At 42.1% G+C, this 21,086-nt stretch overlaps 1 protein-coding gene across 1 annotated transcript in view; it reads right to left on the reverse strand.

Moving 5' to 3' along the window:
- Positions 1-21,086, reverse strand: part of GTF2H4 (general transcription factor IIH subunit 4) — a gene marked incomplete at its 5' end in the record, with an annotated part of 51,282 nt that overhangs the window by 18,264 nt on the left and 11,932 nt on the right. Inside the window, 4 exons of the mRNA XM_082248527.1 lie at positions 881-989; positions 4,155-4,243; positions 5,317-5,413; positions 17,450-17,581. Coding sequence (XP_082104653.1) covers positions 881-989; positions 4,155-4,243; positions 5,317-5,413; positions 17,450-17,581 — 427 coding nt within the window. The remainder of the gene's footprint in view (positions 1-880; positions 990-4,154; positions 4,244-5,316; positions 5,414-17,449; positions 17,582-21,086) is intronic.

Consider the following 21,086-nt stretch of genomic DNA (forward strand, 5'->3'; position numbering starts at 1 on the left):
CAGAAAAAATGAAAAGGTAATCTAAGTGAACTATACCCTTGTCCGTGCTTCACTTTCCTCCATGGATGATTAGCTTGCACTATTCCACACAGCTAGTGTGGCAGTCTTGGCATTTTAAGGTTAACTTTACCTAACCTAAAAATTGCCCAAGATTAAAATAACAGTCCTGTGGTGCCTGGAAATAATTGTGTTTGTCTTTAATTTGATCCCTGTGCAACCCTTTGGGTCCTACGCCCAGGAGTATGCAAAGCCCCAAGTTTCCCTGCAGGAATAAACTTATCTTTCTTTTGCTAATTCCATCAGCTTCCATGTAGTGGTGATTAACAAAGTCATATTTGAAGTCCAGTCTGGGTGGCAAACCATGGCTTCTTCCAGAGATACAGCAGAGGAGTGGGTGTAGCCACCCAGGGATAGGAGGTGTGGTATTCACAGGACAACCAGGTAAAAGTAAAATGGAAAATAGCCCAAAAACAAGAAAATTAATGCAGCCACCTTATCCAAAGCTGCAATATTTGAAATGTTTGTTTTGGGGTTTAACTATGCTTAAAACGCAACCGCATTCTGACATTAAAGCAGAACTTCACCCAAAAGGAGCAGGAGAGGTGAAAGAAGCACAGGTCTACAGAATGGATGATGCAGAAATATAGGAAGCCTTTGCACTATGGTTCCCAATGTGCAGTTTCCTCCCCAGCAGGGAGATCACTGCACTGTAGGTCCTCAGGTGTAGCTTCCTTTCTGGCAAGAACAGTAAAGAGCACAGTAGTGAAAATTTCTGTAGACAGTGATCCAGTAAGGCTCTAGTTTTCAATTGTCTACCCTATAAAAGATGCCATAACAAGTTGGGTACTGTATATTAAAGTCTTAGAGATAAAGTACTTACTTCGGCTGTCTTCAAGTACTGTAGCATAAAATACCAGAGCTGTGAAGCTGTATCTAGCAGTAGGAACTGAAATCCAGCTGAAGAAATGCTTGGAGCTTCTCCAGCATCACTACAGAATGAAAAAAACACCACAATGTTGTTTAAAAACATAAAAAAGGATTTAAATAATATTTTTGCATGCCTGTTGTATAGTGAACATTGTTTCAGTAGAACCAAAATGTAACATGCATGGTCCCATGGGAAGGCGCACAACATAAAATGTAACAGATCTTGTAAAAAATCTTAGGCCAAGATAAAAATAAAATGTAGGATCACCAGCACTTCCTGATCACACAAGCAGCCAGGTTTGTGATCAAGCTTCCTTCTCCCTAGCTTTATGGGAAACAACCTTTCATGAAATTGCATTTACCTAAGCTTTTGGCTCTGCGTTACTGTAAGAAGTCATTGCTGATAAACTACAAGTGGACCAGTCAAGAAACAGATAACTGCATGGATGAAATACATGTATATTTTATCTGTATGGCTCTGCCGAACTGAACACTCTAGAACATCCTCTCTCAAACTTTTAAGTTTCCAAGGAACCCCTGCAATAACTTCAGGTCACATGGAACCCCTGCTAAGATTAGTCCATTGGTGGTCATTGGGAAAATGCCTCTTACATTGGTGGTTGTCAGTGAGAAAAATGCTCCCCTTACAGTGGTGATCAGAATGCAACCCTCATGCCCTGTACACACTATCAGATTATCTGAAGACTTTTGTCTGCAGACTTACCAAAACCATATAATATGCGGTCAAACCTAAACACTTTCAATTTGTATGCAATCCGGCAGGCCCTTGCACTACATAGAAAAGGTAAATCTGAAGACAAAAGTCTTCAGATAATCTGATAGTGTGTACAGGGCATTACAGTCATGTCTAAGTTTCTGCTAAGTGGTGTTGGAGCTGGAACTATGCAGAACCAATCACATAGGAGGTCAGTTAGTCACAGCTCTAGTCACTTCTGGAGGAACCCAAGTTGAGAATGGCTGCTCTAGAAGATCTTCAACTACATCCATGATCACTTTTTCACTAAATTGTGTAGAGGTGACAAATCAGATTCCAATATATTAGCTGAAAGCAGAGGGGTACAATGGTTGCTTTCACATCTGAATGTGCAGTATAGCGTATGTTTTTTTAAACTACAAGACTGGCTGAACAAAATTACAAACCATTTGGCAGTTATAAGAACAAACAAAGTGTCCATTTAAAATGTATTACCTTGCTATTGCCTTTCTGCTTTAAAACCATGTACCCTAAGGCCTCGGTTACTATGCGTCCTGTTCACACCACAACACTGGTATCACATGCAGATTTTTTCTGAGCAGGAATATGCAACATGTATACAGTTTTCTGCACAGGAAAAAAAACTGGCATAAACATTGGTGTGAACAGGGCACATAACTGACACACATGAAAACGGATGTCATTGTGCATGAAAACTGATGTACACTCATCTGCAAGTGAAATTTGCACGGTTTTGCCATCAGTTTTTTTGCATGTATGATGTATCGTGTGAACGAGCCCTAAATGTTGGTTCCGAGCATGTATAACTGCCAGGATCCTGTCACAGAGGAGACATTACAACTTGTTAAAATCAAGGAATTTGCATGCAACAAACTTCCCCATTGCCAGAGAAAAGTGGAAGTGCCTCAGCCTCCATATGGCACAACGTCCACTTGCTAGATTTAGATAAGCAAATCTTAATCATTTTAAATCTTGGCATGTTACACCCAATATTTAAAAGCGAATGTCCAGGTTTAGTTTTACATTAAATAGTTCATTTGGCCAAGCTGGCCCAAATGAACTAGTTCCTTCACGAACATGTGTGCCAGCTGGGTACGCTGTATAAACTGTATGTAGCCTCAGCTACGTACAGTTTATAGCTCTGTGTTCTGGGTGTGAGACAAGACCTTCCTGTCTCAGCCATTCATAGGCAGCTTTGAATTCCTATCATATGCTTCCTCTGACTAGCTGAGTCGGAGAGGCCAGCTGACGTCAAAATATCAGACTCGGCCAATCAGATTACATTTTGTCTTTGTTGATAGAATACAAAGCTGCCTGTGAATTTCTGAGTTCCACTCAGCCCAATGCTATTTTGCTCCAGGTTTGAGACAGGAGTCTTGGCTCCAACCCAGAACACAGTGCTGTATACTATAAGTAGCTGAGGCTACATACAGTTTATACAGTGGGCCGCAAATGTTAGTGAAAGAAATGGTTCGTTTGGGCCACCTGGGCCCAAACAAACTATTTCCACTGAAAGTAAACCTGGACATCAGCTTTAAAGTGGTTGTAAAGGTAGAAGTTTTTAATCTTAATGCGTTCTATGCATTAAGATAAAAAGCCTTCTGTGTGCAGCACCCCCCTCATACCTACCTGAGGTCTCTCCAGATCCAGGGATGTTGCAGGAGTGTCTCGGCTGTCTGAGACTTCTCACCTCATTGGCTGAGACAGCATCGCCATTGGCTCCCGCTGCTGTCAAAGTCAGTCAGCCAATGAGGAGAGAAAAGGGGCAGGGTTGGGCTGTGGCTCTATGTCTGAATGTACACAGGGAGCTGTGGCTCGGCTCAGGTGCCCCCATAGCAAGCTGCTTGCTGTAGGGGCACTCAACAGGAGGGAGGGGCCAGGAGAGCCAAACAGGGACCCGAGAAGAGGAGGATCTGGGCTGCTCTGTGCAAAAACATGTTTGTTATTTTTAATTAAAAAAAGGCCTTTGTTACTATACCTTCACATTGTTACTACATCAAACACAGCTCTGCTCACTCTTCTGTGTTTTATATTTTTAATAGGAGACTGAAAAAGTTCAAAAATACACAAAAAAAAAAAAGCAGGAGCCCTTCTGTTTTTAGGCTAATGCTTAGGATAAGCTTTAAAAGAAGTAGATTGTAGAAATCTTTAGAAAATCACATCACCTCACTGCTTAATCCCATTTCTCATACCTATTAGTGGGGAAATGGTAAATGACTGCCTCACCTCCTGCTGCTGATGAGACATGAGAGCACAGGAGGTGTTTCTCTAATAATGTCTGTATACAAATAGAGTATGACAGGGGGCAGCAAACAGAGCAAAATGGATGGATTGTTACCAAAACACCACTATGTAAGTGACTTGAATACCAGGTTAGTAACAAGGTGTCATTAACCAGCAGCTATATCTAGATGCCTCTACCACCAACATTTTTAAACTGGATTTTTTATTGCATTACATACAGATTAATTTTTAAAACATGCAGGTTTACCTTTTCATGAGACCAGCTGAAATGAGAAGTTGTGATAAATCCTGACTCACTGTTGCATTTGGTGATCCCACCATAAACTGGAGGATAACCTGAAAATCAAAAATAACAGCACAATTTCAGTGTGTTACAGGCATAGCATTGCAAATTTAGAACTAAATATTTAGCTAACAGATGGACATATACCAAAAGAACGGAATGTTCAAAGCGTAATATCCATCTGTCCACAGATTCCTGCAAAACCATGATTAAATTTGGAAACATTCACCACAAGAATGATCAAATATACCAAGTGTGGGCTAGCATGTTTGCTAGATTCAAACAAAAATCCCTCAACACTCAGAAGCAGCAACAGCTACTTACCAATCAACAGCAGCCACTGGAAAACGCGCCAGTAAATTCATTTTTAGACATCATCTTTAAAACTGCACTTACATAAGCTATCAAAACAATCCATATCTAGACCCACTCCCTATCTAGACCCACACCAATGCTTTATAAAACTTGAAGAAGTGGACTTTTTCATTTTTTTGCCATCAACACATACAGTAACAAAATGAAACTAAATTCAGGATACATTTATATTTGAAACCCAACTAGAAAAACTCTAAGAACTGGGTAGTAAAATGCCTTTCAAGATCAATGTTATTCTCTTACAAAAGATACAGGTAGCAGTGAGGAAAAAGGGGGCACAGAAGGTGTATAGATAGAGTACATTAGTGAGTCTCTTAAATATTAAATAAAAATGTCAATTCACACTGCACTTGACAGACCAGTAGCAACTTAGTTGCAATTCTCTGCAAAAAGGTATACTTGTGAATCTAAAAAAAAAAAAATCACCAATATTCATACACTGGGCTCAGTAAGATATAAACATCAAGCTGTATTCGGAAGTGTTGTCTGGTCAGTCAATAACTCCACACACACATTGCTCAGCAGCTTGTGAGCAATTTATTGTTTGTAAGGATTCACTGACTGGACAAAATTGCCTGCTACAGCGATATTGGTGATTTCCGGAATTCAGAAGAATATCTTGTTGCAGACAGTGGATATTAAATTCAAATCGCCTGTCCTGGTAGTGTGGATTGACATTTCAATGTTATGACCTATTATCTAATTATCATTGTAAACACAACCGGTAAGTTACAGTAAACCCGATCTTCACCTCCCATCTGCTTTCAGCATATTTATCCAGAGAGAGAACATCTTTTCCATGTTTATCAGGACCCAGTTGACTGCCATCATCTGACCAGGCTTTGCCTCTACACAAGACAAAATAGAAAGATCAAAGTAAAATAATCAGAAAGGCAAATTTATGCAGATAGACTAAAAGACACACAAAAATTAAAAAAGAATAAAAATAAATAAAATAATAAAATATTTACAATTAGGCAGATTTTGACACGTGTCTAAAGCAAACGATCCTCTGAAGAGTGATCCGGGTTTGGAGCTCTTTTCAGAGGAGAATGAAAAGCAGCGAGGAACGATGCAATGCCTTCTCACTGCTCGTTTTGACCCAATTTTCGCAGACAACCACAACCGCCGTTGTGGGGTGCATGCAGCGTTTCCCAATTTGAATGGGTCACTACATGCTGGGTACATTTTTGCTGCAGTCACGAAGTAGAGCATCACGACAGCAGCATTTAGATACCCCAGTTGGTGGCAAAAACATGATTCAACCATGCATTTTTACCACCCTTAACCGCATGTCTAAAAAAGGCCTTACAAATCGTAGTTGAAAGAGTAACTCCACTTTTGTTGAGAAAAAAAACATTGCCTTCTGGGTGATTTATCTATATTGCTGGGATTTGAACAAACTTTCTTCATAGAAACAAAAGGTAGGAATCTGCAACAAATAGCTGTGTGTCTGTCTGTGTACATGTACTGAATTAATTTGTATAGGAGTGATTTTATAATCATCCTACAGCTGCTGCACATGCAGGGTTCTAATGATAAAAGTGGGAGGGTCTGCATCCCTTTAGACGTGATTTCCTATTGAGAGTATCTCACTAAAAATTACATTTTTGTTGCAGGGAATGCTCAATGTCTGACTTCTATCTTAGTGCAGACTTATGGGAAAATCAGTGAGCCAATAACACAAGCAGGAAATGACATATCTACATATCCATACTGCATTGTATTTTACAGAAAATTACAGCACTGCAGATTGAAAAGTAAAGGTCGGTTTTAATAGCATTCAATTACAATATATATATATATATATATATATATATATATATATATATATATATATATATATATATATATATATATATATATATAAAATAATAATATAGAATAATATATAATTGTATATGCTACATTATTATTATTATTTTTTTCCTACTAAAGTGGAGTTAACTTTTAAAGAAATGTAAAGGAAATGTAGTAAGAATACAGTGTTTTTTCATAAATAGATAAAAAAAGCAAACACGAGTCTGTCTCTTTTGTAAACTCCTCACTAGTGTTGAGCGAACACGGACTGTATTATTCGTGTTCGTACCGAATAATTGGATTTTTTTTACCCGAACACGGACACGGACACTTTACTGTATGTTCGGGTAAAAATCCGTGTTCGGTCGTTTTATTTCCGGGTTTTGCATGCTTTGGCGCTCTTTTCATGGCGGGCTTTCAACAGCCAATCAACAATCGTTTAACTGGTGTGCCTTAAGCCATCCCAGCCATGCCTGCAAATGTCTTAGTAGCTGTGATTGGCCGTCTGAAGCATGTGACCAAGTCTTTATAAGTTCGAGGCAGCCGCCGCAGCAGCGTCATTCTGCTGCTTAGCTAAGGGACAGAGCACACATCAATGTGCTGGCTGCTGATTAGGGAAAGATAGGCAGGAAAAAACCATTTGTGTCCGGATAGAATTGAGGGACAGGTCGGAGTGTTTAGGCAGGGCGAGTTGTAGGCATTTTAGGGATAGAGTCTGCTGAATTATAGGGTCAGTGTCTTCTACAAACTACAATCGATATTGCTGTGTGGGGGGTGGGGTGAATCTGCACTCAATCCTGATCTACGATCTCTTCTCAATCCTGTTAGGGACAGAGTCTGCTGAATTTTAGGGAAACTGTGTTCTACAAACTACAATCGATATTGCTGTGTGGTGTGGGATTGGAGATAGGCAGGTGTCAGTGATCCACATCCATTTTTCTGTGTGTGAGCTGCAGTGAACACAATCTTTTTGGGCTGCAGTGAACACAATCTTTTTGGGCTGCAGTGAACACAATCTTTTTGGGCTGCAGTGAACACAATCTTTTTGGGGTGCAGTGAACAAAATCTTTTTGGGGTGCAGTGAACACAATCCTTTTTGGTGTGCAGTGAACACAATCTTTGTGGGGTGCAGTGAACAAAATCCTTTGTGGGGTGCAGTGAACACAATCTTTTTGGGGTGCAGTGAACAAAATCCTTTTTGGGGTGCAGTGAACAACATCCTTTTTGGGGTGCAGTGAACACAATCTTTTTGGGGTGCAGTGAACAAAATCCTTTGTGGGGTGCAGTGAACACAATCTTTTTGGGGTGCAGTGAACACAATCTTTTTGGGGTGGAGTGAACAACATCCTTTTTGGGGTGCAGTGAACAAAATCCTTTTTGGGGTGCAGTGAACAAAATCATTTTTGGGGTGCAGTGAACACAATCTTTTTGGGGTGCAGTGAACACAATCTTTGTGGGGTGCAGTGAACACAATCTTTTTGGGGTGGAGTGAACAACATCCTTTTTGGGGTGCAGTGAACAACATCCTTTTTGGGGTGCAGTGAACACAATCTTTTTGGGGTGCAGTGAACACAATCTTTGTGGGGTACAGTGAACAAAATCTTTGTGGGGTGCAGTGAACACAATCTTTGGGGGGTACAGTGAACACAATCTTTTTGGGGTGCAGTGAACACAATCTTTGTGGGGTGCAGTGAACACAATCTTTTTGGGGTGGAGTGAACAAAATCATTTTTGGGGTGCAGTGAACAACATCCTTTTTGGGGTGCAGTGATCAAAATCCTTTTTGGGGTGCAGTGAACACAATCTTTTTGGGGTGCAGTGAACAAAATCCTTTGTGGGGTGCAGTGAACAGAATCTTTGTGGGGTGCAGTGAACACAATCTTTGGGGGGGTACAGTGAACACAATCTTTTTGGGGTGCAGTGAACACAATCTTTGTGGGGTACAGTGAACAGAATCTTTGTGGGGTGCAGTGAACACAATCTTTGGGGGGTACAGTGAACACAATCTTTTTGGGGTGCAGTGAACACAATCTTTGGGGGGTACAGTGAACACAATCTTTTTGGGGTGCAGTGAACACAATCTTTGTGGGGTGCAGTGAACACAATCTTTGGGGGGGTACAGTGAACACAATCTTTTTGGGGTGCAGTGAACAACATCCTTTTAGGGTGCAGTGAACACAATCTTTGTGGGGTGCAGTGAACAACATCCTTTTAGGGTGCAGTGAACACAATCTTTGTGGGGTACAGTGAACAGAATCTTTGTGGGGTGCAGTGAACACAATCTTTGGGGGGTACAGTGAACACAATCTTTGTGAGGTGCAGTGAACACAATCTTTGTGGGGTGCAGTGAACAACATCCTTTTAGGGTGCAGTGAACACAATCTTTGTGGGGTACAGTGAACAGAATCTTTGTGGGGTGCAGTGAACACAATCTTTGGGGGGTACAGTGAACACAATCTTTGTGAGGTGCAGTGAACACAATCTTTGTGGGGTGCAGTGAACACAATCATTGTGGGGTGCAGTGAACTCAATCTTTGTGGGGTACAGTGAACACAATCTCATACTTCTGAAGATTTGAGGGTGCTGCCTGTTCCATACTCCCCCTACTCCTCATCTAGCCTTTTAGGGGTACAAACAATAGTAATTGGGGCCTAGTGTGGTTGTGTACGTGTGATATACATACACTTTTTTTGGATCATATTTTCTATTCCGCTATTTAATCAAAAACCTTTGGGGATCAGTTAAATTGGGGGATAGTCTGTGTTGGTACGTGTGAGAGAGATCCACCTTTCCAAGTTGTTGGGGTTCATCTCATACTTCTGAAGGTTTGAGGGTGCTGCCTGTTCCATACTCCCCCTACTCCTAGCCTTTTAGGGGTACAAACAATAGTAATTGGGGCCTAGTGTGGTTGTGTACGTGTGATATACATACACTTTTTTTGGATCATATTTTCTATTCCGCTATTTAATCAAAAACCTTTGGGGATCAGTTAAATTGGGGGATAGTCTGTGTTGGTACGTGTGAGAGAGATCCACCTTTCCAAGTTGTTGGGGTTCATCTCATACTTCTGAAGGTTTGAGGGTGCTGCCTGTTCCATACCCCCCCTACTCCTCATCTAGCCTTTTAGGGGTACAAACAATAGTAATTGGGGCCTAGTGTGGTTGTGTACGTGTGATATACATACACTTTTTTTGGATCATATTTTCTATTCCGCTATTTAATCAAAAACCTTTGGGGATCAGTTAAATTGGGGGATAGTCTGTGTTGGTACGTGTGAGAGAGATCCACCTTTCCAAGTTGTTGGGGTTCATCTCATACTTCTGAAGGTTTGAGGGTGCTGCCTGCTCCATACCCCCCCTACTCCTCATCTAGCCTTTTAGGGGTACAAACAATAGTAATTGGGGCCTAGTGTGGTTGTGTACGTGTGATATACATACACTTTTTTTGGATCATATTTTCTATTCCGCTATTTAATCAAAAACCTTTGGGGATCAGTTAAATTGGGGGATAGTCTGTGTTGGTACGTGTGAGAGAGATCCACCTTTCCAAGTTGTTGGGGTTCATCTCATACTTCTGAAGGTTTGAGGGTGCTGCCTGTTCCATACCCCCCCTACTCCTCATCTAGCCTTTTAGGGGTACAAACAATAGTAATTGGGGCCTAGTGTGGTTGTGTACGTGTGATATACATACACTTTTTTTGGATCATATTTTCTATTCCGCTATTTAATCAAAAACCTTTGGGGATCAGTTAAATTGGGGGATAGTCTGTGTTGGTACGTGTGAGAGAGATCCACCTTTCCAAGTTGTTGGGGTTCATCTCATACTTCTGAAGGTTTGAGGGTGCTGCCTGTTCCATACCCCCCTACTCCTCATCTAGCCTTTTAGGGGTACAAACAATAGTAATTGGGGCCTAGTGTGGTTGTGTACGTGTGATATACATACACTTTTTTTGGATCATATTTTCTATTCCGCTATTTAATCAAAAACCTTTGGGGATCAGTTAAATTGGGGGATAGTCTGTGTTGGTACGTGTGAGAGAGATCCACCTTTCCAAGTTGTTGGGGTTCATCTCATACTTCTGAAGGTTTGAGGGTGCTGCCTGTTCCATACCCCCCCTACTCCTCATCTAACCTTTTAGGGGTACAAACAATAGTAATTGGGGCCTAGTGTGGTTGTGTACGTGTGATATACATACACTTTTTTTGGATCATATTTTCTATTCCGCTATTTAATCAAAAACCTTTGGGGATCAGTTAAATTGGGGGATAGTCTGTGTTGGTACGTGTGAGAGAGATCCACCTTTCCAAGTTTTTGGGGTTCATCTCATACTTCTGAAGATTTGAGGGTGCTGCCTGTTCCATACCCCCCCTACTCCTCATCTAGCCTTTTAGGGGTACAAACAATAGTAATTGGGGCCTAGTGTGGTTGTGTACGTGTGATATACATACACTTTTTTTGGATCATATTTTCTATTCCGCTATTTAATCAAAAACCTTTGGGGATCAGTTAAATTGGGGGATAGTCTGTGTTGGTACGTGTGAGAGAGATCCACCTTTCCAAGTTGTTGGGGTTCATCTCATACTTCTGAAGGTTTGAGGGTGCTGCCTGTTCCATACCCCCCCTACTCCTCATCTAGCCTTTTAGGGGTACAAACAATAGTAATTGGGGCCTAGTGTGGTTGTGTACGTGTGATATACATACACTTTTTTTGGATCATATTTTCTATTCCGCTATTTAATCAAAAACCTTTGGGGATCAGTTAAATTGGGGGATAGTCTGTGTTGGTACGTGTGAGAGAGATCCACCTTTCCAAGTTGTTGGGGTTCATCTCATACTTCTGAAGGTTTGAGGGTGCTGCCTGTTCCATACTCCCCCTACTCCTCATCTAGCCTTTTAGGGGTACAAACAATAGTAATTGGGGCCCAGTGTGGTTGTGTACGTGTGATATACATACACTTTTTTTGGATCATATTTTCTATTCCGCTATTTAATTTAACTGGGCCTCCATGCGAGACCTGTGTGCCTTGTTGCGCTGTTTTGAGTACTCCACCAACATGGCCAGTGGCAATGACGCCGTTCTCAGCTTAACTATCCCACTTCTATGCCTCCTTGAAAAAACAATTCGGGCGATGATGGAAGAGGATGTGGCACAGGATGAGGAGGAGGAGGAGGATGAAGAGGTAACATTTCCAAGGCTTTCAGGGCAGTCATTCGCAAGGGGCTCCGAGGGTGGGTTCCTGCACACGCAAACGCCAGGGACGCAATTGTCCAGCAGGGGCACAGTTCTGGAGGATGAGGAGGATGAGGAGGAGGAGGAGCTGGAGGAGGAGATGGAACCATGTTCACAGCAGGGTGGCACCCAGGCCAGCTCATGGCCATCACTGGTGCGTGGCTGGGGGGATACAGAGGACACGGACGATACACCTCCCACAGAGGACAGCCTTTCGTTGCCTCTGGGCAGCCTGGCACACATGAGCGATTACATGCTGCAGTGTCTCCACAACGACCGCCGAGTTGCCCACATTCTAACTTGTGCTGATTACTGGGTGGCCACGCTGCTGGATCCCCGTTACAAGGACAACGTACCGTCCTTAATTCACTCACTGGAGCGCGATCGCAAGATGCGCGAGTACAAGCGCACGCTGGTAGACGCCATGCTGCTGGCATTCCCATCTGACAGCGGGGCCACAGTGGAAGCACAAGGCAGAGGAGGAGGAGGAGGAGGTCGCCAACGCAACCAGGGCACCGCCAGCACCTCAGAAGGCAGGGTTAGCATGGCCGAAATGTGGAAAAGCTTTGTCAGCACGCCACAACAAACAGCAGCACCAGCAGCTCAGATGGAACGTCTTAGCAGGAGGCAGCATTTTACCAACATGGTGGAGCAGTATGTGTGCACACGCCTACATGTAGTGAATGACGGGTCTGCCCCCTTCAACTTCTGGGTCTCCAAATTGGGCACATGGCCTGAGCTTGCCCTTTACGCCTTGGAGGTGCTGGCGTGCCCTGCAGCCAGTGTATTATCTGAACGGGTATTTAGCACGGCTGGGGGCGTTATAACAGACAAGCGCAGCCGCCTGTCCAGAGACAATGTGAACAAGCTCACGTTCATTAAAATGAACCAGGCATGGATCCCACGGGACTTTTCCGTACCTTATGCAGAATAGCAATGGATACCGACCTTACCCACCCATTGTTCCATTTTTGCTCTTTCTCACTCTTTTGGGGTGTACCCTCATTTAAAATTTTTGAAAAGAAGCAGTGTTGGCTACCTCGTCCTCCTCCTCAGGGCCAGATTAATGTAGGGGCTATTGGAGCTGCAGCTCCAGGCCCCTACCTTTTATATAGGCCCCGGGTTGGCCATATTCACTGTTACCGCTCTTCTGTCACTTGTAAACACAGAAGTCTGGCTTCTATGCTCGCTTCCCCAGGCAGCACCCTCAGAACCTCCCCACACAGCGTGAAGGCCGGACAAGGAGGGACAGTTGGCGATGCATGGATGTGTTTATGGGCTTCAGAGACAGCATCCCATGTTGAATTAGGCATGCATGGCTGCACCCTTCCTCCTCTGGGTGCATGGCAAGGCATGGCCCTTAAGGCCCTTCAAAATCCTCAGCACCAAGCCCATGATGCTGTTAATCCGGCCCTGGTCCTCCTCCACCGCCGCTTCCACCTACACCGCCCATAGGTGTGCGCAGCCTATTGCATTAAGGTGTGCACCCCAAAGTTGAAATACACATGCATGTGTTTGCCAGCAGGGAGAGTAATGTATCGGGGCCATGTACCTGTAGGCAAGGAGAAATAGAGCAGAGCAGGTCCCAGGGAGATCTTTCCCATCTCCTCACTGGCAATGCTATGTGCCCTAGGTGATTAGGGTGTGCCCAGGCACACCCAGCACACCCTGTGCGCACGCCTATGTCACCGCCACATCCACCACCACCTCAACCTCCCTCCTACTCCATATGGGCCTCGTCCTTCAGAGATGAAGAAGAACATTGTTTTATTTTTCTGTTTTTTTTTGTTGTTTTAAGTTATTTCCCTATCCACATTTGTTTGCAGAGCACTTGCCATGCTCTTAATTACGTTTTGCTGCCATTTGCAGCACTCTAGCCCTTTCCTTTGGTGTTTTAGAGCCATTTTAGTGCCTTAAAGTTCGGGTCCCCATTGACTTCAATGGGGTTCGGTGTCCGGGAAAAGTTCGGTAAAAGTCCGGGACACGGACCCGGACTTTTTTTTAAAGTTCGGCCGAACCCGTCGAACACGGACATCTAGGTGTCCGCTCAACCCTACTCCTCACTATTTTGACTGTTTTGCTTAAAAAGTACATGTTCACCTTCTACGAAAAATTTCCCTTAGCCCCCTTTCATTGTGTCTACCTGTATTGCAGGAGCAACATACCATTCAATGGGAATGGTCTATAGCACCTTAGCCTGCAGTTCGACATTCGATTTCTACTGCTGGGCTGCAGACAGATTGGAGGCTGCAGCTCTCAGACGAGGCAAGTATGGACCTCCTGTCGGGACAAAGGGAATTTGTTTGAAAAAAGTGAACATATACTTTGATTCATTGAAATCATTCTAAAGGCCCGTACACACGTGCAGATTGTCGGCCGAAAAGATTCAGCCGACGACCGATCGGCCGATTTTCGGCTTGTTAGTATGATGCTTCCGACAGCCTACAGCGCACTTTCGGCCGAACAGAATCTGTGGTGCAAGCATTAAAATTTTTGTATGCCGACCCCAGAACGGCCGATTGTTCGACAGTCAGTACAGATTTCGGCCGACAGACAGCAGATTTGCAAGACTGAGCATGCTCAGAAAAGAAAAAAGACCAGGAAAGTTAACCATCACATGACATCACTTCTGAAGTCGGCTGTTGTTGGCCGACAAAATTAGTGTGCAGTCTTTTACACTTTTCAACAGACAAGACAGCCCGCGGACAAAAGACGGCCGATCATTCGGCCGACGATCGGTACGTGTGTACGGGGCTTAATATAGAACCAAATATTTGAAAGTGTTCAGCATTCTTCCTGCAGACGAGATTCAGAACCTCTATAGCAACAATCAATCAATGGGTTTACTTGCGTGAAGAAAATTTACCTATGTTAATATATGTATCTAAATTGGCCAAATATAGTCCCATATGTAATTTAGAACAAGCAGCTTTTTTTTGTGAAGAAAATAAATAAATGATTTTGAGGTTCTTAAACCTGTCAAAGCCAGGAACATGCTGCTGAATTCAAATACGTAGGAGATGTGTGTGGCCTCATTTTCCACATTTCATGTAATATTTGTGAAAGATAAAATTACGTCTAAACCACAACTGAAAAGCCTCTCTTATTTCTGTAAATATAGCATGGACAAAATTTAACCACTTCAGTCCCAGAAGGTTTTACCCCCTTAATGACCAGGCCATTTTTTGCTATAAGGCTATTAAAGTGTTGCTTTAACTGACATTTGCGTGGTTGTGCGACTCTGTAACCCAAAAAAAAAAAAAAAAAAAATCTCCTTTTTTTCCCCACAAATATAGCTTTCTTTTGATGGTATTTGATCGCCTTGGTGGTTTTTATTTTTTGTGCTATAAACAAAAAAATACAATTTTGAAAAAAAAAAAAAAAAAAACAATATTGTTTACTTTCTGCTATAAAACACATCCAATAAATAAATAAAAAAAAAAGTCATCAGTTTAAGCCAGTTTGTATTCTGCTACATAATTTTGGTAAAAAAATATATCCAAAAAGCGTATATTAATTGGTTTGCACAAAAGTGCTAGCATTTACAAACTATGGGATAGATTTATGGATTTTTAATTTTTTATTGTTTTTATTAGTAATGGCGGCGAGCAGCGATTTTCAGAGGGACTGCAACATTACGGTGGACAAATACGACACTAAAGGCACTTTTCCACTGCATGGTACGGATCAGTTTGGTGCTTTTCCACTGCATGGTACCGCACGGTACGGGTTAGAACGGTTCGGTATGGTTTGGTATAGTGGCGCTTTTCCACTACATGGTACAGCGTCGGTACGGCTCTCTTAAACAGTACCACCACGGTTGGGGTTCCAAGCAGGCCGTACCTATACCATATCCCACAATCCTTAGCATGCAGCATTGATTGTTTGTCACTTCTAGCAACTGATTGGTCAGAGAATTGTTGTAATCCCACCCACTTAGTACTAAGTACTACATCAGTGGAAAAGCAAACTGAGCCGAGTATAGCCTATACAGTGCTGAAAGGTGCTGACTCGTACCACGCAGTGGAAAAGCAAACTGAGCCGAGCTGGGCCAAGCAGTTCCGAGTGGAGCCGAGCCGGTACTTGCAGTGGAAAAGTGCCATAAGTGACACTTTTTGGGGACCAGTGATGGCAATACAGTGATCACTGCTAAATAATATGCACTGTTACTGAATAAACACTGGCAGGGAAGGGTTTAACATCAGTGGTGATTAAAGGGTTAAGTGTGCTTTGTTTACATAGGCAGACAGCTGTTCCGTCATTCTTCTTCACAATCGCAAACGGGCAGCGGCCATCGCGGCTGCCGGACCCGCAAACCGGCTCCCGCTGTGAGCGCGGCTCCGGCAGCGTGCGTGTGCCCCCTAGAGCCCTAAAACGAAATCACGTATATGTATGTGATTTTGTGCTTATGGGCCGCCCTGCCGCAGTATATGTACGTGGGGTGGTCCTTAAGTGGGCCTTAAAAGTCTCCATTTTATTTTTTACAAAAAAAAAAAAAAAAATGATATATATATATATATATATATATATATATATATATATATATATATATATATGTTATAGTTACCTGCTCTGTGCAAGGATATTACACAGAGCGGCCCCTTACCGGAGCTCTCGCTCCTCTTTTTTCTAAAACCATAGACACACAGACTGGCTTGGCCCATCCCCCCACTCCCCCCTTTACAGGATATCAATGACAGCAGCAAGAGCCAATGGCTCCTGCTGTTCTTAAGTGTGTCCTGGGAGAATTTAGGTAAAAAAAAAAAAAAACCTTTGACTGAAGAACCACTTTAATTGTATTTGAGAAGATAAATAATTATATATATATATATATATATATATATATATATATATATATATATTTCAATCATCTATGGAACACATACACATTTCTCCATGTTTTAATCCTTTTAACATGCTGAGATTACAGAAAAAGAATGGTTTATATGCCAGAAATATCTTATGCTCCTACATTCATCTATTTGACATGACAACACAGCTCTGAATTCCTAAAGATCATGGTGTCAGACCTGCCTATATAATCTCTAAAGCATTAACAAAGACTACAAACCTCTTCTCATTTCCACACCCTCCACATAACCCCTCCTTGTGCACAGGCAGAGAGTACAGAGAGTTATTAGCTCTCAAGATTTCTGGCAAAATCAACAGGTATTTTTTGCATTTATTAAATACTTATATAACAAAACACTTTTAATTGTATATTTAGCAGACCAAAAGGAAACAAATAAAATAACTTCATTGTTCAGGTTTATGTACAATGAAGTAATAAAACATGGTAGTGTGATGGCATGAGCATGTATGGCTTCCAGTGGCATTGGGTCATTGGTGTTTATTGATGATGTGGCAGAAGATTTGGCATACGAGTTTCCCAACCACTATACACCAACTGGCTATATACAGTATATTAGTGATTTTAATAACTCCAACTTTAAAAACCACATCCTGCTATGAATTCTCTCCTGCTGGACTACATAAGAGAACGGTGTTATGCAGTCCAATAGGGGAAAGCTCTATGATGAAAACAGGGATGACAACACTGCTTGGGATCTCAGTAAAGAAAAGGCAGCAATGTCAGCTCACTACAGGAAGTTAGGAGCTTACTGTAAATCTGGCAAAACATTTTTTCTGTACTTGCAACATTTAAAAAAGACAAAACATGGGAAAATGTAGTTGTACTGCAGAGGGGTGACAAATATAATTTTCTACATTTTGCCACGACAACCACTATAAGGGATTTAAAAAGGCAAAATATAAAAAGTGTAAATGTAATAGACTAATATGACATGAAAAGAACAATTTAAATGAATGAGTAGAAAAAAATGAATTTCCTTACCCCCCTAGTAATGCAATTCTTAGGTTTTCTCTGAAAATTAAATTCAGGATAAACCCCTGCAGTCCACCGGGGAGCTGTTGAGTATGCCACAGTCGCAGACCAGACAAGATGTGTGTGTTCTCTTCATGTTCCCTGGTAAAGTAAAATATAAACATAGGCAGATTTAGTTTGTAGACACAAACTTTCATGTTTAAGTAAAGCTATCAATACTTTTGAACAAATTATGTTTTCGTATGAGGCTTTTGAAACATTTGTATGTGCTTTGTTGTGCATTTCCTATGTGAAGCAGTCACGTGCAGTAGAAATGAAGATAGCTTGGCTTCCCACATTGCAGCTCTCTCTAGCACAGGGTCTTCAAACTATGGCCCACCAGTTGTTCAGGAACTACAATTCCCATCATGCCTATTTATGTCTGTGAATGTCAGAGTTTTACAATGCCTCATGGGATGTGTAGTTCTGCAACAGCTGGAGGGCCGTCGTTTAACCACTTTACCACCAAGCCTATTTTTTACACTTTTTGTTTACAAGTTTAAATCAGTATTTTTTGCTAGAAAACTACTTAAAACCTCCAAACATACATATATATATTTATTTTTTTAGCAAAGACTCTGGAGAATAAAATGGCGGTTATTGCAATATTTTTTGTCAAGCGGTATTTGCGCAGTGGTCTATCAAACGCCATTTTTTTGGAAAAAATTACAAAAAATCACATTTCACTGCATTTAAAAAAAAAAACAAAAAACAGTAAAGTTAGCCCATTTTTTTTGTATATTGTGAAAGATGATGTCACCCCGAGTAAATAGATACCCAACATGTTACGGTTTAAAATGCGCACACCCGCGGAATGGTGACAAACTACGGTCAACAAAAATCTCCATAGGCGATGCTTTAAAATGTTTTAACGGTTACGAGTTTAGAGTTAGAGTGTAGCACTTTTTTATTATTGCTCACGCTCTGGTGATACCTCACATGTGTGGTTTGAACAGCGATTTCATTTGCGGCGCGACTTCCATATATGTTTTCTTTCGTGGGTGAGCTAACGGCAACGGGGGCGGCTACATTTTTTTTTACCTATTTATTTTATTTTTATTATTTTAACACAGGTTTTTAAAAAAAAAAAAAAAATCTGATCACTTTTATTGCTGTCACAAGCAATGTAAACATCCCTTGTGACAGCAATATGCAGTGACAGGTACTCTTTATGGAGGGATCGAGGGTCCCCTCCACTACACTTCCATGCATTCAAAACGCCGAAAACTGCATTTTTGAATACAGTTACTTTGTGAATCTGCTGCCTTTAGCAGCAGAGTAACCCGGACGTGACGTCATGGACGCCGCCTCTGGGTTACGTCATCGGAGATCCGATCGAAGCCGGTTCCGGCTTTGATCGGGACTCCATCCAGCCGGCGGACGTGCCGGCTGGGTGCTCGGGTCTCCCGGTGGGACGGGAGACCCGGGCAAAGCCGCGGAAGGTGGCAGGAGGGGGGACGTCCCCTCCCGCTCGCCGGGGTAACGATCGAGCGGCTCCTGAGCGGATCGGTCGTTACCGCCCGGAAAGCCGACCGCCAGCTCTAAAAAACAGTACCGGGATGATGCCTGGTACAACCACGCAAAGTCAGCCGACGTAGGACTACGTGGCTAAATGTAAAGTGGTTAGGGATCCCTGCTCTAGCACATCACAAATATATTTGCACATTTATTAAGATAAGTATAAAATGCATTTCTCTAGGCACTCTGGTATCCAGACCCTGTGATAATAGTGATGCTAGGACAGTCTGGTTTGGTGCCTAGTGTTCACTTCTGCCACTATAAACTGAGGACGGGTACGTTTCTTACTCTCTTTTTCCAACTCCCATCAACGATTTATAACTCAGAACTTTTCATCTACCCATATCCACCCTCGCCCCTCTCCTTCCCCAACTCCCAACCCCTTTTTTTCTCTTCTTCTTTCTTTCTACTCTTTTCATTATTGCCTTATTTTTCTCTACTTCGCTTATTCTCTTTCTTTATTGTATAATATCTACATAGACAGGCTCTTACTGGGCCTTATACTATGGTTGAGAATTCCAATCATCTTCCCCTTTTCTCTACCTTCCCTTGAGTATGTCCTCAGGATTTATTTTCGTTGAAGGCAGATGATGTGAAATGTCATTTTCTAAACTCTTGGTATAAGAATGTTTCCGAGATTATGCTTGTGACTCTATCCATTTGACCTCTGGAAGATTTTACCCCCTCCATGACCAGGGCATTTTTTTCTATTTAGCACTGTGCTACTTTAACTGACCATTTCACGGACATGCAACACTGTACACAAATTAAATTTATATTATTATTTTTACACAAATAGAGCTTTATTTTGGTGGTATTTGATCACTATTGGGTTTTTTATTATATAAATGAAAAAAGACCTAAAATGTATTTTATGTTTTCTAAAAAATATTCAATACAAAAAAATAAAATAATGACATTTCTTCATCAAAATGTAGGTTATAATGTATTTTGCTACATGTCTTTGATTAAAAAAATCCCAATAAATGTGTATTTATTGGTTTGTGTGAAAGTTATAGTGCCTACTGTTAACTTCATGTACAAGGGATATAGCTGTTTAATATACTGCCATCTTGTGGTCATTTCGGTTACTGCATCTTTTTCAGTGTTCCCTCCTATTCTATGGTGTATTTCCCCTTCCTGTTTAGTTAGTGTGGAGGAGAAAATAAAGTACGGAGTGCAGAACCACGTCGTGTCTGTGGAGTTTATCATTGGTAGCAGAGGATGGTTTCCAACTATAGAGTACCACCTAAGTTTGACGAAATCAGACCATACGAGTGCTGGAAAAATGAAATTAGTATTTGGAAACTTGTTACGGATTTGGACAAGAAGAAGCAGGCACTAGCGGTGGTGTTAGGGCTCGAGGGGCGAGCCAGAGAGACCGCTTTGGAAATACCCGCGAGCGATCTGAATGAAGACAATGATATGGAAACCTTGTTAGCTAAGCTGGACTCTGTATTCTTGAGAGAAGAAAAAGACCGCGCTTATGAAGCGTACTCTCATTTCGACTCGATTTCCAAAGACAGCGCGATGTCCATGGCAGACTACATCATAGACTTTGAGCAGAGATACAACCGCATGAAGAAATACAACATGACCTTGCCTGACGCTGTGTTAGCGTTTAAACTACTGGACACGGCTTGTCTTGAAGAGAAGAGTAGGCAGCTAGCACTTACAGCGTGCACGGATTTAACATTTGCATTCATGAAGTCAGCGTTAAAACTGATTTTCGGAGGAAAAACCAGTGGAGCAAGTGGAGGCAGCTTGACTCAAGATGCGGCGTTTTTCACGGAGCAGAGGCCCCCAGGTAAATTCAGACGGAACAACAGCCAGTCACAGAATAGACAGTGGCAGCCACAGCAAGGTACAAACCCGCTCGACAAATATGGTAAGCGAACAAAATGCGTAATTTGTCAGAGCACGTACCATTGGGCCAAAGACTGTCCTCATCAGAGAAATGAAGTAAAGCTAGCAGAAGATGAAAATGTCGAAGAGTGTAACATTACACTGTTTACAAAAGTTATGACGGACTTGGAGATCTTCCTAACTGAATCACTGGGATCAGCTATCATTGACACAGCATGCACAC

This window comes from Pelophylax lessonae (genome assembly GCF_965119305.1).
Source record: "Pelophylax lessonae genome assembly, chromosome: 2".
In the NCBI taxonomy this organism is placed as follows: domain Eukaryota; kingdom Metazoa; phylum Chordata; class Amphibia; order Anura; family Ranidae; genus Pelophylax; species Pelophylax lessonae.